Source organism: Diabrotica virgifera, chromosome 10 (assembly GCF_917563875.1).
Source record: "Diabrotica virgifera virgifera chromosome 10, PGI_DIABVI_V3a".
Taxonomy (NCBI): Eukaryota; Metazoa; Arthropoda; class Insecta; order Coleoptera; family Chrysomelidae; genus Diabrotica; species Diabrotica virgifera.
The window spans coordinates 113644256-113670207 of NC_065452.1; the positions used below are offsets into that span (position 1 = coordinate 113644256).

Genomic DNA, 25952 nt, shown 5'->3' on the forward strand with positions numbered 1-25952 from the left:
GTTTTTCTTATCAGTGGAAAGGAGTCGGTGTACTGGTGTTCCATTTGATAATTTCGTAATACTATTTAGCTTCAAAGTTTAAGTTTGGTAGTTTAAAGATTCTGATAGTCACTTTCAGATATTGCTTGCTTTTCCTTCATGATACGCCTAAAGCCCAGTTCTCGGATATGGTTTCTTTCATCAGTTACCATAGCCAAAAGTAAATTTTCGGGATGGGCAAAGTAAGCATTCCGTTGTAAAACGGGATCAACAAAAAGATCTTCTGGTAAGTTCTTGAAGATTCAATGATTTTGTAATAATGTCTAGGCCCATCTGTGAATTTGTGGTTTATTTTTGGGGCAAACCACATAGGCATATTATAACATTTGAGAATGAATGTGACAATCTCTCTCCGATTTTCAGAAGGGCGGGACACGCTGATGTAGAAACGCAAAACTCGGTTTGCAGTAGTAAGCCATCTTGAATGTGACGTTGGGCTAGGATCACGTACCCACTACAAAGTCTTCTAAACAATGTCCTAACTTGATGACTTCTGATATCTCAAGCAAGTACAATTATTGGTGCTTGCTAAGAATATGCTTGTCAGCTTGTATATATTGTCAAAATCAATAAGTGGTAGTCTTTCACAATCAGGTAGGGCCTTTTAAATTGGTCCAGAATATCCTATTGGGCCTGTTGTATTTTCATTTAAGTGTTGGAAAAGGTGGTGGAATGGCAGTCCGTTATAATAGAGAAGACAAATAGTCCATTGTAGAGGTATTCCCACATGTATCTTTATTTGAGGTTGCGCGTGCTTCGCTGGCATTCATCACTTTCGCTTCGCCTCTCGGTAGTCTGTTGTTTTTGACGAAGCTGCGCGACCGAATTCCACTTGAATATCAAAATTTATCTTATATGCTTGGATTTTAAATATATTATTGTAATTGAATTAAACTATAGCATCTCTAAAAGTCGTATGATTAAATTGTACCAAACTGTCAAACTTTGAAATTTTTCAAAAACTACTAATTTTACTCATTTTGTATTATGTTGCGCGACCGGAAGATATGAAACAAATGTATAATAAGTGCATTTATATTGATTTTACATACTTTTAGTAGTTAATTCATGGTATAGGAACGCAATTAAAACCATCTGGCCTGTTTAAAAAAATATATGAAAAATTAAGGTTTTTCACAATTTTTGCTAACTTCGATGGCATTGCGCGACCGGAAGACAAATTAATAAAAAAATAATAATTAGTGTTTTTTTCAAGTCTATACCAATGGCAACTTTTGCGCACTATATATAGTGATCTGAAATACAAAAAAAGGTTTTTTTCGAACCACCCTAGTTTGTAATTTGTATTTACAAACTTTATTACTAACTCTTAAAATGCTTAAATTTGCCATTGTTATAATTTTAAAACTTCTTTTTGATTTCTTAAAAAAAGAGTCATGTGGCGCTTACAACGTTATTCGGCGGACCCATTCAATTGTTTATTTTTAATTATTTTTTGATGATGTACTCCATATTATAGCATGGCTTTTATAATTTAATTTGTTAAATTCTTGTTATTTAGGTTACTGTCACACCTAAAATTGCTGAAATCTTTAAGCACGCTAAAATTCTTGAGAGAAAAGAAAGTTGCATAAGAATTGAAGGTCATCTTCATTATTTTTCAAGGTTGGGGATTCCTCTCTGTTCTACATTTCTGAACAGTTCATTACGAAATAATCTGTTATAATTTAAAAAAACTTTTGTGGTGCTTAGAAACTATTAATGAATTAAGGGGGCTATGGTTTGAAATCAACATTTCAAGCACATTTTTGTGAATTTTTTTCTGAAACTACAGTAGAATTGTTTTATATTTAAATTAAATAAAAATATTCCATACAATTCAAAGAATATTCAAAAAAGAAATTCAAGGCAAAATATTGAAAAATAAGGCAACAGTGGTAAATTTTTACAGACCCCTAAAAAAAATAGATTTTGCGGTAGACATCAAAACTCCTCATTGGATCATGTGAAACAGCAAAATTCAGAGAACAGCTGTTGAACGTTTCTCACTACACTCAAACGCTCTGGCACGAAGCTGATGCAAAGTGAGTCGAAGGTAGGGATATTCAATATGCCGTATTTCTGTTTAAATTTTGCTCCAATAAAACTGAAATTTTCAGAGAGTATTCTTGAAGTTATGTACTTTATTTAATAATAAAAATCCAAAATTTCAAAATTTTCAAACAATACCGCCCTTCATGGTAACATCAGTTTATTGTATTTATATTTCACCATCCTGCCTTCTTGAAATGGGAGTTGTACTTCTATAAAATCTACTTTACTTTTGTCTACTATTACAAAAACAACACATGGTTACTCAGTGAGCTATATCTGGATTTTTCAAGCTTGTTGGCTGAAATGCTCATTTCATAGATTATGGTTTCTAAAATTTGTCTTTTTTTTTAATTGGAAAGACACTTTTCAATTTTGCAGCAATTATTTCATTTCATTTCTCTAATCATAAGTAACTTTCGAAGTTTTATGTAATAGTTTTTATGAAATTCATTTTTAAAATATATTTTTTATAAAATATATATTTATTAAAAATGTTTTATTGCAGCTGAGCGTGCGCTGGATACAATGAACTTTGACTTGATTAAAGGACGTCCCATCAGAATAATGTGGTCTCAACGAGATCCATCATTGAGAAAATCTGGTGTTGGTAATGTTTTTATTAAGAATTTGGATCGTTCCATTGACAACAAGGCTATGTATGATACTTTCTCAGCTTTCGGTAATATTCTTAGTTGTAAGGTAGCTCAAGATGAAAACGGCTCTAGTAAAGGATATGGATTTGTTCATTTTGAAACTGAAGAAGCTGCAAATAAATCCATTGAAAAGGTAAATGGTATGTTGTTGAATGGAAAAAAAGTATATGTTGGTCGCTTTATTCCACGTAAAGAAAGAGAAAAGGAACTGGGAGAAAAGGCCAAGCTTTTCACAAATGTATATGTTAAAAATTTTGGTGAAGATTTATCTGAAGAAGAGTTACGGAATATGTTTGAAAAGTATGGTAAAATTACCAGCTACAAAATAATGAGTAAAGATGATGGTAAATCTAAAGGCTTTGGCTTTGTTGCCTTTGAAAATCCAGAGGCAGCCGAAACAGCGGTGGAAGCTTTGAATGGTAAGTGTTCAATTATTGAAATCCATACTTTTAGTAGGTATCTTAAAGCGTACATAATGATATAGTAATAATTTATCTAAGCTACAGTTACAAAGAAATGATGCTGATTGGTGGTTATTTAATGAAAACTGCACATATCGATACCTAAACTCCAAAACATTTCAACTGTTTTTGTTTGTTTTTCATATTTTTGCCCTTTTTAAATGTATCAGAACTGCCACCTCTTTTTTAATGCATTCTGCATTAAGTTGAGACCTTAATAAAACAAGAGAGATAACATTTTCTTCGTCAATTTACTGCTATATGTAGTGTAGTTTAATGTAATATTTTGAGTATTGTATTTTTAATGCTTGTATTGTAATGGAATATTTTAAGTGTTTTTTTGTTTGTTTTATTTTTATTATTATGACTTGGATAGTGTATCTTAATAACACTTTTCTATTGTCAAATAATTTAAATTGTATATACATATTATAAAATATCTCAATTGTAACTGTATATTAGGGTCACCTAATTTTGAATAAATTCTTCTTCCATATATAGTTTTTTGTCTGTAAAGTACAATAATTGTAGATTTTCAGTTGAGAGGTTTTTTGGAGTTTCTTTGTTCTGTTGTGGCTAGTTTATTCATATTTGCCTTGGTTAGGGTCCAGGTTTGACATCCATATGTCATGCTAGGAAGGATGCACTGGTTGAACACTTTGCTCCTCAAGTATTGGGGTATTTTGCGGTTCTTAAGTATCCAACTAAGTTTTCCAAATCCTGCCCATGCTAGTCTTGATCTCCTAGTAATTTCCACACTTTTTTTCTCTTTGTCAAGTTTCAGGATTTGGCCTAGGTAGATATTCCTGGACTTTTTCTATCTCACTGCCATTTATAGTTATACGTCTGGGGTCATCTGTGTTTGTCATTATTTTTGTTTTTCTCATGTTCATTTTTAAGCCGACGTATTGGGAGCTGCCTGCGAGTTCCTCCATAATAATTTGCAGTTCCTCAAATGAGCTCGCTATAATGACAATGTCGTCAGCGAATCTGAGGTGGTTTAACTTCTTGCCATTAACGTTAATGCCATAGGTTGACCAATTTGTCATTTTGAAGATGTCTTCTAGGGCTAGGTTGAAAAGCTTTGGCGATATTACGTCTCCTTGTCTCATGCCTCTCTTAACCCGGCACCTGCCACGTGGCTTTGCAAGGCGTCAACTGCCACGTGGGGTGCTCATAGCACCCCTTAAAAATTTTCTGTGATCTACTTCTTTATAAACAAAATAAGGTATTGAGTTTCACAAGTATATAAAAAAACCTGTTTTATTAACTTATTACTCTTATTAGCTACTAGTATATTATAAAAGTTGAAAAATAAAATTAAAAAGGTGTTAGAAGCAAATTAGCAAGTACCAACCTATAATAAATGAAGTGAAGTAAAATATCTAAAAAATTAAAATTTATGGAGTATAGAGACTATATTAATAATTTAAATCAGTTATTACAATTAAAAATGTAAATCTGAACAGTTTATCAAAAACACAAAAAAAAATTAAAACTTTAACTGACACTCCAATTCGACTTTAGAGCTACAAGTTCAGAATGACACTAAATAGCCACTTCAAACGCAAACAAATCTATGCTATATAATATTATAGAAAGCTACTATGACGCACAGCACGGTTAACAAACTTGAAATACCAAATATTTGATGAAAATGTGTTATGGGGTGCTGGCAGCACCCCACGTGGCAGGTGCCGGGTTAATGTGGATGGGATTTATATTTTCATCTAGTTGTACTATTATAGTCGCATTTTCATATATATTATATTAGTTGTCTATATCTCGAATCTATTCTACAATTATTAATAGCTTGTTCTATGGCCCACATCTCGATACTATCAAATGCCTTTGTACTATATCCTTTACGGAAGCCAGCCTGTTCCTTACTTACTTACTTATTCCTCTTCACTCCATGCGGAGCATAGGGTGTCAACTGTCTGCCTTCATTCTGTCCTATCCTTTGCAGCCAGCCTGTTCCACCGGCTGGTAATTGTCCATTTTGTAGGTCAACCGGTTGTTAATAATTCTCATAGATAGTTTGTAAACCTGACTGAGCAGTGATGTAGGTCTATCATTCTGTAGGTCAGATTTGTCCCCTTTTTTGTGTAAAAGTATTACTAGACTTTCGTTCCAGTCTTTAGGGATCTTGCTATTATGGGGACATTTATTAAATAGCTCTGTTAATATAGGGATTGTTATTTTGTATTTGTCCTTCTCTTCCTTATTATTGGCGTCTTTAATTTTGATGATTTTTTGAACACCCAGTGTGGGTCTTTTTAAGGCTCTGTTGTTTTCAATGACTCGCTCTATTAAGTTCTCGTTCCATTTTTGTATGTCGCGTTTTAGTTCTTTTCTAATTGTTTTATTAAATTCTATGTATTCTTGAGTTTGACGTTTGTTTTGAGCTAGTAGTTGTCTTCTTTCTGTCATTAGTTGTGTTGCTTATTTTGTTTTTTTAATCCTTGTTTTCTTTGCGACCTCTAGTCCTGCTTCGAGAATTAGGTTTTTGTTAATTTCGTCAACTTGATCTTGATTATGTGAAGGATCATATTCGAACTTATCCTCTAAGTCCTCTCGTAATTGATCTTCATTTGTTTTTAGTTTAAAGGCATCTATCCGCATTGTTTTTTTAAATATTCTTTTTCTCTCTCATTCTTTCATGTTAATATTTATTTTTGCTCTAGCTAGATGATGGTCACTACCCGTTGTTACCCTGTTTATTGTTGTTACGTCTTCAAATATTCTTTTGTTGTTTGAGAGAAAATAGTCTATTTCATTTTTGGTGGTTCCGTTAGGTGCAACCCATGTCCACTTTCTGTTAGGTATCTTTTTGTAGAAGGTATTCATAACATACATGTTTTCTTGTTCCAGGAATTCCATAAGTTTTTCTCCCCTTGTGTTTCTTGTGCCGAATACAAAATTTCCAATCTTGCTTTCAGAATCTTCAATCTTACTTCCAATTTTGGCGTTAAAATCTCCCATTATTATTTTGGATTCTCTGTTGGTGTCGATAGCTTTTTTAAGATCTTCATAAAAAATATTTATTTCTTCATCAGTTGCTTTTTCAGTTGGAGCATAAACTTGCACAATCTTTTATTTGGTTTTTGGATTTAGTTTTAAAACCATGTATGTAACCCTGTCCGAGATGCTGTCAATTATTTGAATTTGTGATTTTCTCTTCTTGTTGATTAAGAAACCTACTCCACTGTATGCATAGTCTTCATTGCCTTTATAATAGAGCCTGTTGATGTAAGTCCACATACCCTTCACCTCTTCTTTTAACTTCTGATAGTCCCATTATATCCCAATTCATGTTCCCTGTTCCTCTTCTAGTTCGTAGAGTTTTTCGTCTTTTGCCATGCATGGAACAGATTTTGTACGTTGCTATGTGGAGTTGTTTGCTGTTCTTCTTTTTGAATGTCAACTTGCCTCCTTCAGAATCCCCAAGGCAGACTGTTGTTTCGGTGTGGGACTGTGGAATAAATTTCCTACCCACCTGGGGTATCTTCCGTATCTCTGTTGAAACCGACACTTTTGATTTTTGGAGGTTTTGACCATAACCCACCACGCTGGCTAGACGGGTTGGTGGGTGGGGGGATATTAGTGAAGGAATTTGGGGTTTGGACAGGATAATACTTTGGAGTTTGGGTATCGATATATGAACATATAAGATTTATATGAAATTACAGTAGAACGTCGATAATCCGGACGTCAAAAATTTGGACCATCAATAATCCGGATTTGTATCTAGCAAAAATGTCTGATTCTTTTAAAATTAATGAAGAACTTAGCAGCGAAAAACGAACCTCTACCGCAGTTCAAAAATATTTTACACATTTTTTTAAAAGCCCAAATAGTGTCTGATGTTTTTACTGTACACATGCTGCTATTATAAATTAATTACAATACAGTGTTTAAACAAAAAAATATTTTGATTAATTTCACCTCTAGACACTTTACTGTACAAGAGAAAACCTAAAATTTTAAAACGTTTGTTGTACTTTAATGGGTATACTGGCCTTTTTTTGAGGTAATTTCGATAATCCGGATAATTTGATAATCCGGATGGGGTCCGGTCCCAATTAATCCGGATTATTGACGTTCTACTGTATACCTATGTACACACTCACTGTGTGTTAACAAATTAAATACAAAATTTGGGCCTCCAAAGTGAACTAAATTAATTATAATAATAAATTAAATGCACGAAGAATTAATGAAGTAAACAAAAACCTTGGAATTGAGAATTAAGTCTGATTTTTTGATAACACTCATTAGTTTGGAAATTAATGACAATGTGTTATACGACATGTTAAAATAAGATTTTTTTTTATTATAGTTAAATTTGGCATAAAAAGTTTGCTGAAATTGTAAGATAATGGGGTTCGGAAAAAACCCATTAGGCAAAAAATAAAACCAAAGAATAATTTTGATGAAGCCATAAAAAGGACCAATTGTGTATTCTAAACAGGAAATCACTGAAATTATAGGCACAAAATAGCAGAAGATCCAATTAATCGCAGACAGTGGTCAGAAATGTGGAAGTAAAAACTAGTAGGGTTTATAATAAAATCCAGTATTGAAAAAAAAATCCATCAAAAAACTGTTAAATAGTTATTATCAGATGTCAAAACTGATCAGATGACCAAAATAAGACTATGTGGATATCCACATAACATTAATAATGTTTATCATCAACCACTGTCTTTCCCAAACATCTTAAATAGAAAATGAAAAAACCCTGAGTTAACCACTCTACAATACAGCATCATAGACGATAACAATCGATAGATATCTTAGCTTTTGTTTTATCGTTGTTTTATTAGTAATATTTTTGTGGTATATTGGTATATCAAAATTTGTACTTGTAAATGTTATTGTAAACAACAATTATTGTAATGGTTGAAAGACCGATCAGTAGCTCTTTAGAAGCATCCAATAAATATTTTTCTCTCCAAAGTAGCTTACAACCTCAGGAAAATAAATAGAATCAAGGAGGAAAGTATTTCAAAACTTACAATTTAATTTTTTCATGAATTTTTATATCACCTTCCAAACTTCCTGTAAAAAAATCTAATATTTTAGTCTCGGTTAATATCTTTTAAGTATCATTGATAACAGATAAATGTACTTTATTGATTTACTATTTTTACTTGGAATAAGCAAGAATTTTACTTTTTGGTTTTCATTTTGGAAATCATTCTCAAAATACAAATTGTACTTTCTCAATAATAATATTTTAATTACTTTAGGAAAAGAATTGATGGAAGGAAAACCTTTGTATGTAGGAAGAGCCCAAAAGAAAGCTGAGCGCCAGCAAGAACTAAAACGTCGATTTGAAGCCCTTAAAATGGAAAGACTTAATCGTTATCAGGGTGTAAATCTCTATGTTAAAAACTTGGATGATACAATAGACGACGAACGTCTCCGTAAAGAATTCTCTCCGTTCGGAACCATAACTTCTGCCAAAGTAATGATGGAAGAAGGTAGAAGCAAGGGTTTTGGTTTCGTCTGCTTTTCCTCCCCGGAAGAAGCTACAAAAGCAGTAACAGAGATGAACGGCAGAATTGTCGGTACGAAGCCTTTATATGTTGCCTTAGCTCAGCGTAAAGAAGATCGCAAAGCACATTTAACATCTCAGTACATGCAGCGCATGGCCAATATGCGCATGCACCAGATGGGTCAGTTCATTCAACCAGGTGCGTCTAGCGGCTATTTCGTTCCAACCATTCCTACCGCACAGAGATTCTATGGACCAGCCCAGATGGCTCAGATTCGTACCAGTCCCAGATGGCCTGCCCAAACACCTGTAAGACCAGGTGCTCAAGGAGGAGCTACTGCCTACACTGGCATGCCAAACACTTACAGAGCGGCTACTCGTCCACCAAACCAGTCAACAACAATGCGTAGCAACATCAGTGTACCTAGACCAATTACTGGACAACAACCTCAAAGTATGCAAGGTCGTCCACTTGCTGGACAAGGTAACTGTAGGGATAAGATGTCTAGGTTCTGTATGTTGGATCTTTTTTTAATTTATCTCCTAAACATGGCCAAATATCAGGTTGTGGACATTTCATATATACTGAAAAAGCTGATTTATTTTTTCTTTTTATTATGTTGTTTTTTATTTTCTTTTAAAATAGTCTTGCTGATTCTTTTAATTAACAAGCCTTTTTATTTGTTTTAATTTCTTTTATTGATTTTACCGTTCCCTACTTTGTGTTTAAGATTTTGGTGTCTTCTCTTCATATTTATAATTTTCATTTTCTTTATTATTTTTTCCAAATCATTGGTTTCACAATTGTTGCATACCAATTAATTTAATTCGAATGCGAATACTCGCGAATGCGAATACGAATATTCGTTACATCACTACTATTGGTATACTGTTAGATATAAGGTCAATATTAACAAGCAATAGATTTTTAAAATAGAGATTCGAATGATGCTGTACATATACTTTGTCATAAGCTATATTCGGCTCGGAAATCCCCTAGAAAATTTAAACTTTTTGACAACATTGGGTGAATACAAAGATCATCAGAACCATAATTTAGTCCAGACAAATTAATATATTTTTTTACCAACAAAAATGAGATCTTTTAACCTTCCGATGACCAACCTTTTTTTTGTTACACGGATGACCAAAGGGGGGGGAAATGACCCCAGGTCAAAAATGACATTTAACAAAAAAATGAAGTTTTTTAATTTTTTTTATGGCATTGATTTTATGTCATTCAGCCAGTCACAATATGTGTATTAGTGTCACGTGTAGTGTGTATGTTGAGTAAGTGTCTTGTTACTTTGCAGAGTCGACGTAATTAGCGTAAAACTACTTGGAATTATACATTATAGACGGTATTTTACTAAACATCAACTTCAGAATATATTTTTTATTCGTAAAATATAGGGAATTTTTTTTATTTCAAAATATGAGGATATCTAGAATGATATTAAAGTCAAATAAAAAAATAATGAGTTAAAAATTGAAAATACATACTTTTGAATTTATCAAAGAAAAACATACGCTGGGGTCACAATTTCCCCCACTTGGTCATCCGAAGGTTAACCAAATAATGAATACAATGTGCAAAATAATTTTGAATTTAGTTCTGCTAATGAACTTGTCTTTTTGCACTTAACAGCAGAAAAACTTAATTTCTCTTGCATAATAGTTATCCGTAAGTTATCTATTTTAACTGTACTAATATCCAACTGTTTACTGTAAGTTTTAAAATGACTAATATAGTCGGTTCACTAAAATCAGACACAACTGGCTAGTGATTTTAATAGGTAATTTTTTTTGCCAATTTTGTCAAAATTAGTAATTATTAACTATTTAGTAATTATTTTATGACAATTTTACCAAATTGGCAAAATTACTTACTAAAATCGCTAACCAGTTGTGTTTGAGTTTAGCGAACCGACTGTACAATGATTAATGGGATGTTAAAATATCTTATCCTTAAACGGCAGATCGAATTTCTTAAACATTGTCACTTCATTGTGCATTCTGACTGATTTCCATTTAGACTATACAAGTGAAAGTGTGATAATGCAAGTGAATCTGTGACAGTAATATTTTCAGTTACCCATTCAGTGCCAATGACGTTAATTAACGTCATACTTTGCCATTGTCTAGCGCCGGTGACGTTTTTGTACGTCATAAGTGAACTTACGCTCTACACCTCCATAAGCGATTGGCGCGCAGTGAAAACCCCTAGGTTACGGCGCAGCATCCATTGTGTTTTAAACTGTTACACCCAACGAAATACTGAATTCTGGTATGCAACAAAAATGTAACTTATTTTTTTTTTGTTCTCCTGTATGCCATCCTATGTCCATTCTTTTGTTTTAATATTGAATAATTTTTAGTTAGATGGCACCAAATTTTCATGTCAATATGATATCTCAATTTTTGTATATATTACCTAATCTTTAGGTAATCTCCAAAGGCTAAATTAACTTAAGAACCAACAACAGCCTATGACACTAAGCAGGAAAGATCCTTGTTTAACCTCTTGATTATAATTGCTTATATTAAAGTTAAATTTGCTTAATTTATCTTTCTTCTAAACAATTATAATCAGATTTTTGTTAAATAAGCAAGTATCTAACCTTTAGAATTATACTAACCAGTGTTTTAGTGTTATTATACCGTGTTTTTAAACCAAGAGTAATCAAATTTACCGCGCTGTAATGCTTGTTTGTAATGGGTTCAACCTCAAGCAAGTTTACTCAGCTGTTACGAAATTTGGCATTTCATAGGTTAGATTGTTTAGGCTGCTTTTATACAAAAACAGTTGTTTTTAGAACTCTTTAGAGCCATAATATAATTAATATTTATGGATTACTGCCAAAGGCCGACATGATCAACTAAAAAAGATGTATTTGATGATTTTTCTAGTGACATTATTGAATGTGAATCTGTCTTTTGAGTTTACTCCTCCTGGTTTAAAAACAGGGTATAGAAAGGAATTATTCCCAACTATGGTTTACTGTTCTCGTTGCAAATAATATTGATGATCCATATTTTTACTTTGCATTTATTGGAAAAGTTTTCAGATTTATGTACTAAAAATGTTTGTTACTGTTTTTTTTTTTAATATGAATTGGGAATAATTTTTTATACAGTCCTGCATTCAGATTGGAATATTAATTTTCTCATATTTGTTTAGGTATGCAGGGTGTTTGGTAAATAATGGGCCATAGCTTAACCTTAGATTCATGAGGTTAAAATAGGTCGATTTAATCTAACCTTGGTACGAAAGTGCATAATAATAGAAATACAGGGTGTCAAAGTTAAACTTTTATTTTATTTATTTTTGAATATTTCCTGGTAGAAATGAGATAGTAACACGAAATTTGGTAAGTGAGGGTTTTTTGGGACGAGAAAGCTAAATTCCCCGTGAAAAATTATATATTACCCAGAGGGCGCCACATACGTCTGTCAGCACTCATTTAATACGTTCAATTTTTTTTATATCCCACTCTAAATAATTTTGAGATCAAAACTTTTATTCCTCTATTATCTTTACTTAAAAAGGTATACTACATTCATCTCGCTAAATTCAACCGTTTTCGTGATAAACGCATTTTAAATCTACGATGCAAAATTCAATTTTTTGCATTTCATTGTAGTTACTAAAAACCATTTGACATATCCTTGTCATACTTAGCAGCAATTGTAAGTACTCTACACTCTTCTAAATTGTATTAAACAAAAATTTCTGGCTACTACCATAGGCTTACGACGGGGGAAAGGGAAGGGTCAATAATTCATTTTCCCCTGACGTACGCCTCTGGTAGTAGCCGGAAACGGTTATTTAACATAATTTAGTAGCGTGTACAGTACCTACACTTTCTTCCAAATATGACACGGATATGTTAAATAGTTTTAAAGTAATATATTTTTTTAATAATTTATTCTTTATTTAAAAGAACGTTAAGAACTATATGTACCTACTTTAAAGCTATTTGACATAACCTTATTATACCTGGCAGAAAGTGTAAGTATTGTACACCCTACTTAATTATGTTAAATAATCGTTTCTAACTACTATCAGAGGCGTACGACACGGAATAGTGAATGGTTGACCCTTCCCAAATTCTACGCCACTGACGAAACTGCTATTTCAGCATAATTTTTAGATTCTCCAATACTTTATATGAAAATAATACACTCTTCATTTTAGATATTTGAAGTTAAAAATGAAACGGCACAGTTAATTTGATTAATGTATTATGCCCCTTTGTTTTTAATTTCAAATATCTCGAAAACCCATGACTTTATAGTTACGAATGAAGAGTGTATTACATATTTACATAGAAAGTATTGGAGAATTAAAAATTGCCCTAAAATAGCAATTCTGCAAGTGGCGTAGAATTTGGGAAGGGTCAACCATTTATTTTTCCCCGTCGTACGTCTTTGGTAGTAGCCAGAAACGTTTGTTTATTACAATTTAGTAGGGTGTACAATACTTACACTTGCTGCCAAGTATGACAAGGATACGTCAAATGGTTTTAACCTTTAAATACACGAGCTGGCGTATTTTGTATGCCAGATATAAGAATTATACTGCAAATATATTTAAAAATTTAATTTTTGACCTTGGTTATCTCTCTAACTTATCATTGGAATGTGCTTTACAATTTGGTTTTAGTTTCGTTATAATCGGCGTTCTGGGAAGATCGTAATTTACAGTTTATTATTTGTTATTTCCGGTGGTGGACAATATACGCCACGATTATATTAATATAAATAGTAATATAAGTACATATTTCAATTGTTTTTTAGTCATTATGGCACAAAATATATTTTTCCTTTATAAACAATACTTTTTCTCCTGTAAAAAATCACATTCCAAAAAATTTTTATTAGTAATTTTATTTATCATGGAATCCAGTTATTCCATGATTCCTGTTATAAATCCCAATTGGCTTACTGAGAAGGAACTCCAAGTATTCACTGATGCCGAATGAGGTTTATAACAAACAACTAAGTGTATTTTTTCAAAAAAATAATTAACAAATCCGCTGTTTTTAAGTGTATTTTCTTGTGGCGTATAAAGTACGCCACGCGTGTAGTAAAGTTATAACTTGATGCGCGGGTAGTTAAAGGTTAATAACTACAATGAAATTTAAAAAATTCAATTTGGCATAGTAGATTTAAAATACGTTTATCTCGAAAAAGGTCGAGTTTAGTGAGATAAATGTAGTATACCTTTTTTAAGTAAAGGTAATACAGGAATAAAAGTTTTGATCTTAAAATCATCTAGAATGGGGGATAAAAAAATTGAATGCATTAAATGAGCGCTGAAAGACGTATGTGGCGCCCTCTGGGTAATATATAATTTTTGGTGGAGAATTTAGGTTTATCGTTCTAAAAAACCTCCACATACCAAATTTCGTGTTGTTATCCCATGCCTGTCAAGAAATATTCAAAAATGAATAAAATAAAAGTTTAACTTTGACACCCTGTATTTCTGTTATTATTAACTTTCGTACTTTAACCTCAGGAATCTAAGGTTAAGCTATGGCCTATTCTTTACCAAACACTCTGTATAAATATGTTTTTTAAGAAATAATTTAAATTTTTATTCTGTTGGAAAGTCTTGAAAGCTAGAAAATGAATTCTTAGGTTAAGTCTCACGTGAAAAAATTTGTATTCCAATCTCATGCACTCTTGAATTAATTTACAGAACTTGGTCACATTTACATATATCTTTTTATACGATGCAGGACAATTTTAATTGTAAGGTCACAAAATGACTGTAGTTTTCTGCCATTTTCTTCAATTTTGTGCTGTAAAAATCTGATCATTACACTTGCATTCTGTGATCCCAATATATCCTGTTACAGTGCACATATTCTAAACATGCCGGTGGGGGATGGCTTGTTTGCGCTGTATTATAGTCGGTGTATGATAAAGTATTCAAAATAATGAAATAACAAATAATATAAAATTGGTTTAAAACTTTCTCTATCATACACCGACTATAACACAGCACATAGAAGCCTTCCCCCACCGGCACGTGTAGAATCTGTGCACTGTACCTCCAGTGTTTCTGTATTCATTATTTTTGTGCTGTTGAGTTTTGACCCAACGAATTTTTTGCCCTGTCTTGATTGACTTCTTCTCCAGCTACATATGAGGGTGTTGAAGCCAATGTGGTGTATTATGTAAATCTTACTTTATAATCATGAGATACAGACTTTTTGTCATCAGGAAAAGTGATGTAAGTTTTTACAGTGATACAGTAAGTAATACAGTAAAAACTTACACCACTTTTCCTTTTATGAGGTCTGTATCTCAAGATTATAAAACAAAACTTACATCATTTCAAAATTTGAAGATACATTGAAAATCTGCACTATCACTATCTTATGGCATACCTAATGTTGGTAATAAATATACCATATACTTTAATATCCTTTTTAGAGTCTGCCCACTGCTTGTGTGAATGCTGTTTCTACATATAAGTTGAACAACATTGGAGAAAGTATACATCCTTGCCTTACCTGTTATTCTTTGTCAATATTCTTTTTTTTTTTGTTTTTAATGGATTTATGTTAAATCGTGCCTGCTGGTACAAATTAAAAATGTGGCCAGTGTTTCAGTTTTTTTTTCATTATTTTGATTTCCAAAATGGTTAATAACCAGTTGTTGCAGGTGGAGTTGTACCTTCCGCTGGCCGCACAGCAAACTTCAAATATACTTCGAACATGAGAAATCCACCTCAATCCTTGGGAGGTATACCAGGAACTGCGGCTCCTGTACAGCAAGCTGTACACATCCAGGGTCAAGAGCCACTTACAGCAACAATGTTGGCTGCTGCTCCCCCACAGGAACAAAAACAGATGTTGGGTGAAAGATTGTTTCCACTTATCCAACGCATGTATGCAGATATGGCAGGTTAGTAATCTATTTTTTCTATGACTGTTTAATAATATGCTCATTATTCACTATTTTTGAATAGATAATGACACCCATTACTTTACCCGTGAGTAATATTTCATTACTCACGGGCTGAAGTTACACACGGGTCATTACTCACGGGTTGAAGTTAGATTCAAGTGGTGTATGGCACTTTTAATATACTTATTACTAACAAATAAAATTACTTAAACTTGTTTATTTAATAAAATAATCATTGTAATTTATATCAACAAATAACTTCGAAAAATGTTTAAAGGATTTTTATCTGTAACAATGCGTCAGTACATATATTATACTTTTAGTCAGTACATTTTTTACTTCTAAATTTCATCATTTGACATTTTAAGATTGACGTTATTAAAAAATAAACAATGCATAGGTACTAATTCCGTAAAAGGGTTTACGGACATGAAATTTATATCAATGAATTATGTGTCACTTACTGTTGATTGTACAATAGATTTTTATTGGGAGCAAATGTTCTTTTTCATGTAATTGCCTTAAAATGTCATATTTTTAAAAGCCACCACCATTATATACTATGCATGACATTAATGACAACTACTGTTACGTGAGCTCAAGAAAGGTAATTCTAACAGTGTTGCCATAGTTATATAAAATGTTTTCTTATGAAAAATAAAATCTTTTGATTTTAAACCATCATTACATGCTCGTTGAATAATATACTATTTGTGACGGGTATTGCCCAATATTACAATACAGGCAGTAACAACTATATGTTCAGACAAACGAAACTTTATTGGAAACATTCATCTTCACAATCTTCCTTATTGACACATTATTATATCACAAATTAAATTTGAATGCCTCTAAATGTAAGGTACTATCTTTTTGCAAAACTTTTCATAAAATTGATTTTTATTGTTAATCGGTACCTATACAAAAAACATCTAGTTATATAGATCTTGGTGTTATATTTCAGTGTGATTTATCTTTTGGTGAGCATGTAGAATTAGAATATATCTCTGCTAAAGCACTGAAACAGCTTGGATTTGTAAGACACTCGTCTGGTTTTAATAACTTGCAGACATTGAAGTTGCTGTTTAATTCTCTGATTAGGTCACATCTCGAATACTGTTCTGTTTGGTCACCTTACACTTTGGTTCATACTTAAATACTTGAGAATGTTCAGCGTAGGTTCCTCATGTATTGTGCTTTCAAGCTTTCCATTCCTTATTCTTACAAAGGTATGCTTTTGTTAACTGATTACTTTTCTTTGTCTTCTCGTAGAGAGATGTTAGATTTTCTGTTTGTATTTAAACTTTTTAAAAACTTACTGCATTGTCCTGAACTCCTTAAAGATTTAGCGATTTATGTTCCACCTAGATCTCTTAGAGTTCGTTCCACTTTTGCTTTACAAGCACACCAAACCAATTATGGATATGTGGCTTGGTCAGATTGTTTAGGAACACTAACAGCTTACTAACGAGGTGTAATGTAGCATTTTTCCATTCTTTCTTAAGCCGGTCTCAAACGACTCATGTACTTCGCAAGTAGAGAATTATTCGCCTACTTGGAAAGTATATGAGTTTGCGATTGCAATGACAAACAGGGCACTCACACGACATGTACAATTTACAAGCGTAAACATTGGCTTAACGACCTTGACAAATGAATCAGTGGTGTGATTACTAATAAATAGACCATGACATTTAGGAAAAAATAAATTGATATTTAAATACAGCACATAGAAAGTTACAACTTTTTTCGTTGTGTTCAGGATGACACCAGTAAAACAGTCAACAATGGAAAAATGGCTGCAAATGCATAGTTGCATTTTAAAGTGCATGGTATGCATCCAAAAGTGCATAAACATGTCAAAATAAGTGTATTAGGGCCAGATTTTGAAGACGAATACGCCATCAGAACTGACCATCGGGGCACCTGGTGCCCAGGTTCACTGCTAAGGCACGTCATCTAGAGTTTAGAGGGTTGTCGGCACTAAATTTATGCAAACAGATTACTCGGGAGTTTTTGGGGTAGCTGAGGAAAAATACGCCATCAAAACCGACCCCTGTTAAACCCTCCAAACTCCTGAAAATAACATGCCTTAGCATTGTGTATCAGATGGTCGGGGGTCGGTTCTGATGGCGTATTGGTATTCAGCGACCCCAAAAACCACCTACTTAATCTATTTGCATGCATTCAGTGCCGAAAACCTTAAAAACCCCCAGAAGATGACGTGCCTTAGAAGTGACCACGGGCACAAGGTGCTCCGGGGGTCGGTTCTGATCGAGTATTTGTGTTCAGCAGCCCCCCAACCCCCGTATAATCCGTTTGCATTAATTTACTACCAAAATCCCTCGAAACTTCAGAAGATGGCGTGCTACAGCAGTGAAACTGGGCACCAGAGGCAAGGGGGTTGGTTCTGATGGCATATTCGTATTCAGCGACTCCACAAACCTCCAAGTAAACTGATTGCATCAATTTAGGGCCGTTAGCCCTTGAACCTCCAGATGACGTGCCCTAGCAGCGACACTGGGCACCAGGTGCTCTGTGGGTAGGTTCTGATAGTGTAGTCATGTTCAGCGACCTCAAAAACCTCGCGAGTAACAAAACTTGGCCCTTAATATGCTTATTTTGACACTTTTATGCACTTTTTAATGTATATTAAGAGTTTTAAAAAGCAATTATTATACATTTCCACCCATTTTTCTTTTGTAGACTTTTTTCCTGACATCCTGAACACAATGCAAAACTAGCGCAAGTCTCGAGGTGGTGTATTTAAAAATTGATTTATTCCGTTGTTTTTAGTGCTAAATGACTGGTCTAAATGAATAGTCGCAGTAAATGCCAATTATTTATACATTTCGTTTGACCGTCTCTGCAAGTATAGACAAGTATATACTTCGCAAGTGTGCGAATAGTCTTGATCCCTTTGACTCAGGTCATTTTTACCGACAACAGTTGGAAGACGAACGAGTGACAAATAATTGTATGAGTAACCCACTCAGATGACATGGCAAGTATACGCAAGTGGCGATTATTCGCTAAGTACACGAGTCGTTTGATTCCGGCTTTAGATCAGTTACGGTTAGCAGTTAGGAGGTTATAATGTCCTTAGGTATCATTGTTTGTGTAATGTGTATTTTTTGTATGTTTATTGTAATTGGTATTTGAAATGTATTGTTTCTTTTTTTTTAAATGGTTGTAACCGTCAATAAATTTATTTAATTTTAGGTAAAATCACTGGTATGTTGTTGGAAATTGACAATACTGAGTTGTTGCACATGTTGGAACACCAGGAGTCGCTTAAGAATAAAGTGGAAGAAGCAGTTGCTGTACTACAAGCCCATCAAGCCAAACAGGCTGCTACTCAGATTAAAAAAGATTAGTAGTTGGTCGTAGGCGACTGTAGAAGGGATATAATCGTTTAAGAATATAATATGTATCCTGTAATTATGTATTGTTGATTTTCATATTTTACTTTATATCTCAACGTCTGAAAAGGCATAAGTTATTGAGAAGTTAAAGCTATGAGTAGGCCCTTATGTGTTCTTACGCCTATGAACACGTTGTTACATGTAAAACAAATTGTGTATGAAAAATTTCTTCTTCAGATGTCATTTTAATGGGAAACTGCTAGCATTCGTTTATATATTAAATATATTGTATATAATAATTATTATTATAAATATAATAATAATTGTTGCAAATTTAGCAATTAATATTTTGTGAATTTTCAATGCAACTTAGCAGAACTTCCATGTGTATTTTAGTTTTTTCATATTATTATTTATTTTATATTTTCATGTTATAAATTACCCGTTGTCTGAAAAGACGAGGGATTGAGATCATTGTTATTGATTATTGATTGTGCTTGATTATTGATTGATTATTAATATTACCCTTCCTTACATCGCCTATGAACAGGATACTATCAAATAAATAAAATAAATATAAAAATTGCAAATAGTCCTATGACAAAAAAGTAAAAAAATCTATACTTAACAATCCCATAATAAAGATTTCTTTTCAATTGGAAACTGTAACATTCGTTTGTATTTTCGCATTGTTTGCAATTGTTATTTTGATCATTTTCAATACAATTTAGTATAAGTTTAGTAATCTAATTTTATATTTTTACTGTTTTCATATTGTGACAAATTAATTTCTAAAAGGGCATAAAAATTTTCCAATATGACCCTTCTTCGTTCTTACGTTGCCTTTGAAAAGAATACTATCAAATTAAACAAAAATAATTATAAAAATTGCAAAGAGTCCTATGACCAAAAACGTAAAAAAGATTATCTCTATTTAATAATCAATTCGTTTGTATTTTTGCTTATTTACAATTTTTATTTTGATCTATTCAATGGAATTGTAAGTCTGACAATGCTTTATGGACCATTTTGATGGAAGAAAGCGTTAATATATTATTTCAGATATTTTTCGACAATTTCCTTCATTGTTTATATCCTTCAATACATGAATTTTATGGTTTGTGGACTATCATGAATTTTTTTATCGTTTGTCTCTTAGTTTTTTAATTTGATACGATTATGACTCACGTGTGTTGCAAACTAGAGATACGGAATGAGTATAAGTAAAACTATTTTGTATTCACATGCCATAAAATTGATATATAAATATATTCGAATTCAATAAATCAGTTAAATCAATTTCGTACATGTTTATTTTTTCCTTACCTTATAAAAGCGCGTTGTTGAATTGAAATGGAAAGAAAAACTGCAAAAAGCATCTACAGATGAAAGAGAAAGGTGATTTATACAGAAAAAAAAAATTCCAAGAAGTTCGAAGTAACAGCAATGCAATAGGCAAAGGCTGCTTTTTATAAATGGCAAAAATTGAGAAATAATTATAAATAGATGGAACGAGTATTTGGAAGAAGTACTAAATGTAGACAATACAAATGAGTATCATACCAAAGAAAATGTAAACTACGAAATAATCTAACATAAAACACTGAAAACGTTTGTTTTCTATACTTCCACAAAATTGATTATAACTGACTACAGCTGTTTCGGCAGAGTGCCTTTCTCAAGTGATTTAGTTTTTAAAATATTTAACTGAAGAGGTGGGGGAGCTGTTGGTCATTCAGAATTATATCTGTATTTTTTAATTTATTAATTTCTATAGATTCTAATAAAGATAGCTTAAGGCCTTTATTTTGAATATGCAGAATTTGAAACTCTTCATTAAAAGAATGATTATGATCTAGATCTAGAAGGTGAAGTGCGTATGTAGAATGTCTGTTTTTCTATTGTTGAAAGCCCTTTTGTGTTCTGTTATCCGTTTGTCAAAGGTTCTGCCATTTTGACCGATGTAAGTTTTCGGACAGTCACCACAAGGTAGTTTGTAGACACCACTCTGTAGTTGTTTTCTCTTTCGGCTCTTATTGTTCTTAATATATTTGCTTAAGTTGTTGTTAGTTCTAAAAGCTGATGTTATTCCTTTGTATAATAAATTTTGTGGAAGTATAGAAAATAATCGTTTTCAGTGTTTTATTGTTAGATAAAATAAACTTCCATCAAGTAACGGTCGAATCAATCAATTATGAAATAATCATCCATCCAACTTCTCTGGTGGAAGTAAAAACGATGAGTCTGGGAGAAGACGGAATAAATCCCGAACTTGGTAAATATGGAGGAAAAAGAATTACCATAAGTTCATAAAAATTCTATGGGAGAGAAGAAATGCATACACATTGGAACATATCGCTCTTAATCCTTCTCCACTGGGCAGGTGTCTAGGGCCCCTATAGTCTACTCGATTACTAAATGATAACCGGATCGGTTATCTAAGCACGGAAAAAAATATAGTGAAATATATTTTGGATACTGGTAGGCAGTTTATAGAGCTGTATAACTGCATACTAGTATGTCATGGCTACCACAAACATCGCATTGGACACGAATATCACCAAAACTTACAGGGTGTTTCATTGGGGAACGGAAATACTTGAATGGTAGATAGAGGTCACTGAGGCGCTTCTAGATATACCACATTTATTGCCTTACTGATTTTTATAACCGAGTTACAGGGTGTTCTATCAATTTTGTTCATTTTTTTCTGGACCCATAACTTTAGAACCACACTGTATATTTTTTTGATATTTGGTACACATATGTCTCATTCACAACCCACCTAACTACTAATCAAGAAAAATCCAGGTCCGGACTAAAAAAAATTAAAGAAACAACACCCTGTATATTATCCGTTAGCATATTTGAAAAGAGCACAAAAAACTAATAGGTTTAATGGCTCGCTTTAATTTTTTGCGCAGACAATTTAATGAAATACTTTTGAAATTATATCGAAATTTTTGTTTTAAAAATTTCGGCATACTTTCAAAATTAAAGCCATTAAATTATCTTCGGAAAATATTGAAGTGAACCATTAAGCTTAGTTTTTTGTGCTCTTTTCAAATGTTCAAACGGACTTTGAAAATTTTAATATACAGGGTGTTGTTTCAAGGTCACTCTTACTTTATCTTTTTTTGTTAATCCGGACCTGGATTTTTGTTGTGATTAGTATGTGGGTCGTTCCAATGTAGTAAATAAGTATTGATTATTTTTAAAATAAGTATTTAGTGATTAACATTATTAATTTATTATAAAAGTTACTCTCTCTCTCGTTCCATCCCTCCTTGTGGAGTATTGGGCGCTTATGCGTTTCTTGGCCAAAAGTGTAAGATTGCTGTCTGGCCGGGACATCGCATCTTTTGTATTTATTCTTTGGATAAATTGTGAACTAATTCCCTCCACTCTCTTCTATCTTTTGCTCTCTTTTTGACTTCGCCCCATCTTAGTCCAATTTTTTCGTGTTCTTTCGTTGTTGTTCTTTTCCAACTGTTGTCTGGTCTGCCTCTTTCTTTTCCCTCTGGTTGGTATTCAAGTGCTTGTCTTGCTATGCTGTTTTGGTCTTTCCTCAAAGTGTGGCCGATCCATTTCCATTTTTTGTCATTGACTGTAGTAGATATGTTGTTTGCTTTGTCCTTTCCTCTAGTTCTGTATTAGTTATTTTGTTTGGCCAGTATATTTTCAGGATGTTTCGTAGAGATTTGTTTACAAACGTTTGTAGTTTTTTAGTTGTATTTTCGTCCTGTTTCCATGTTTCTGCTCCATAGAGCAGTATACTTTTAATGCAACTATTAAAAATTTTAATTTGTGTTGTTTCCGATATTTCGTTTGTTTACCAAATTCTATTTAAAGCGTTGAATGCGTGTTGAGCCTTTGTTATTCTCGTCCGTATATCCTTTTTACACCCCCCGCTCCTTTCCATGACTTTCTTTACCGTTTATCATTATTTTATTATTTGGATGGTTATTATTTTTTAGAAGTTTAGTTTTCTCTGTGTTTATTCGAAGTCCGATCGTGTCGGAGTACTGTGCCAATTTGTCAATTTTTGCTTGCATATGATTTCGGTGTTCAGTTATCAGGCAGATGTCATCTGCAAATTCGAGATCTTTTAACTGTTTGAATAGGTTCCACCTGATGACTGTTCGATCGTCGATTAATTTTCTTATTACCCAATCTATCATAATACGGAATAGGTTAGGGGATAGTACACAACCCTGTTTGACTCCACTTTCTATGGATATTTCTTCTGTTACTTCACCTGAATGTTCTAGTTTGGCTTTGTATCGTTCGTAGAAGAGTTTAATAAAGTTTATGATTATGATTTTTAGTGGTATCCCATATAATCTAAGGATTTTCCATATCTGTGCCCTATTTACACGACCAAAGGCCTTTTCGAAGCCGATAAAACACATCTATATCTTTATTCCATTTATTTGTTTCTTCCAAGATAGTTCTAAGGGTGCAAATGTGATCAATAGTGGAGTGGTTGGAACGGAAGCCTGCTTGGTTGTCTCTCAGTTTTCTATCTAGTTCCGGCTTCAATCTTTTCAATATGATTTTAGTCAGCACTTTGGATGTGGCACTTAATAGTGTTATTGCACGCCAATTGTTGCATTTGCTCAGGTCTCCTTTTTTGGGAATTTATATAATCAATCCCTCTTTTCACTCCTTTGGCAATTCTTCGTCCGTCCATATTTTATTGAAAAGTGTATGTAGCATCTCTACTGACTGCTCGGTGTTTGCTTTTATTATGTCAATGGGTATATTGTCAATTCCTGCGGTTTTGCCATTTCTTAGAGCTTTTAGGGTGTTTCCAATTTCTTCCCTTGTAATTTCTCCAATATTCACTTCTAGCTCTGGTGATTCTACTTCATCTTCTATGATTTGAGTTATTTCATGCTTAGCATCTCTTCGAAGTATTCCTTCCATCTTTGTATTATTTCTTTCTCATTTTTTATTCTATTTCATTGTTTATCCTTTATTTCTCGTATATTTCGTTGTGCTTTTCCTGTTAAGTTTCGTATGATTGTAAATTGTGTTCGTAAGTCTTTTTCTTTAGCTGCTTCTTCTGATATATGTATATCATCTCATTTATATAGTTTCTTTTATCTTTTCTGGCTTGTTTTTTTACTTCTGCGTTTTTTGCCTTGTATTTCCTTTCAAGTGCCCTTTTTAGAATTTCTTCTTTGGTTTTTTTTTCTTTCTTCTATCAGTAGTAGTGTATCTTTAGTAATCCATTTTTTATTTTGTCTTCTTTTTAATCCGATTGTTTCTTTTGCTGTATCTATCATCACTTCTTTAAAATATTTCCATGTTTCTTCGACTGACTCTCCAGTTTGTTGTGATACTGTTCGGTTAATTGCCAGTTTCTCACTGAATTTATTTCTTATCCATTCTTGTTTTAGGGCATCAACATTGTACTTGCTCCTTCTGCTGATTTTTTGGTTTTTATCTCTGGCTAATTTCATTTTTAGTCTCGCTTTGATTAGCATGTGGTCTGACCCCACATCAGCACCTCTCCTGACATCTTGCAGCCAGCTTCTCCATTTATATTAAATTATTATATGTGGTCTATTTGGTTCTTGTATCTCCCTCCTGGTGATTTCCATGTTTCCTTGTGTATCCGCTTAAGATACTTCCGCCTATTAAAAGTTCATTTTGCTCACAAAACTCGATTAATCGATTTCCATTGTCGTTTCTCTCTCCAATTCCCTCCTTTCTCATCACATGTGCATGTCCTGTATTATTATTTCCTATTTTAGCAATGAAGCTCCGATTACTATTTTTATATATCTTCTATATTTATCCAGATTTAGCCATACGGCTCACACTCCCTCTAAGGGGAAAATTGACTCATCCCAGATACCTACGGTATCAAAAGGATTGAGCTCTGGTGGGACTCTTTCCGTGTTATCGAGCCCTAGGTGACTTGGTATGCAGGTGTATCTCCCAAAAATTTTCGTACACATCTGGCCGTTGCGAGTAGTACTGCTTTCTGCATGGTCTTATAAAGATGTTCATTAAGACCCAGCTTTTTTATGCTTTCGAGGAGGGTCTTCGGAATGACTCCAGTAGTAGACATAATAATCGGTATCGTCTGGGTACTTTGCATTCTCCATTGTCTCCGTATTTGAATTTCCAGATCTCTGTACTTGGCGATCTTTTCAGTAAATTTAGTACGTAGATTATTGTTGTTAGGAATCGCCACATCAATGAGGGTTGTTTGTCTCGTTAATTTATTGACCAATACGAGATCTGGTCTATTATGCGCCACTGTTTGATCTGTGAGCACAGTGCGGTCCCAGTATAGCTTGTAGTTGCCATCCTCAAGCATACTTTCAGGGACGTATTGATAATATGGGAGATGGTCGGTTTGGAGAAGTCCCAGCTTGATAGCTATTTCCTGATGAAGGATTTTTCCCACTGCGTCATGCCGTTCCTTGTACTCAGTTGCCCTTGTACTCAGTTGCAGCAAATGCCTGGCAGCCCCCTGTAAGATGTTGGATGGTTTCTTGGGCTTGGCATCCATATCGGCATCTGTCGTTTTGAACATGAGGGTCTTTGATGATATATTTAAGGTAATTTCTGGTTGGTATAACCTGATCCTGAATGGCCAGTAATGAACCCTCCGTTTCAGGGAACATCTTTCCTGATGTCAACCAATAGTTCGACGCTGTATTGTCGACATAGTCTTGGCTGACCTCATTGGGATGTCACCCGTGCAGAGGTTTGCCCATCCAGTTGCGCAGTTTTTCGTCCTTAGTAAGGTGGTTTATGCGCATTTCTGGTTCCCTCAGTTTGATCGGTGTTGTGTCATCTACTGCGCAAATAGCGCGGTGTAGAGTAGATGTCTCAGCCTGCATCTGAAAATAAGTTCTTAAATTAGCAATCTGTTTATCTAATTGCTCACCTATATCCATAAGTCCTCTTCCTCCTAAATACCGGGGTAATGTCG

General features: G+C 33.4%; 1 protein-coding gene across 2 annotated transcripts in view; it reads left to right on the forward strand.

Annotated features, from left to right (window-relative positions):
- The window catches only part of LOC114333289 (polyadenylate-binding protein 1), a 26002-nt gene extending 5706 nt beyond the window's left edge, over positions 1-20296 (forward strand). Inside the window, exons 2-5 of one of the 2 annotated variants that reach the window (XM_028283147.2) lie at positions 2600-3166; positions 8464-9195; positions 15387-15629; positions 18855-20296. In XM_028283147.2, coding sequence (XP_028138948.1) covers positions 2600-3166; positions 8464-9195; positions 15387-15629; positions 18855-19009 — 1697 coding nt within the window. In that variant the 3' untranslated portion in view covers positions 19010-20296. The remainder of the gene's footprint in view (positions 1-2599; positions 3167-8463; positions 9196-15386; positions 15630-18854) is intronic. The other variant, XM_028283148.2, reaches the window with a different exon arrangement.
- Positions 20297-25952: the final 5656 nt, after the last annotated feature.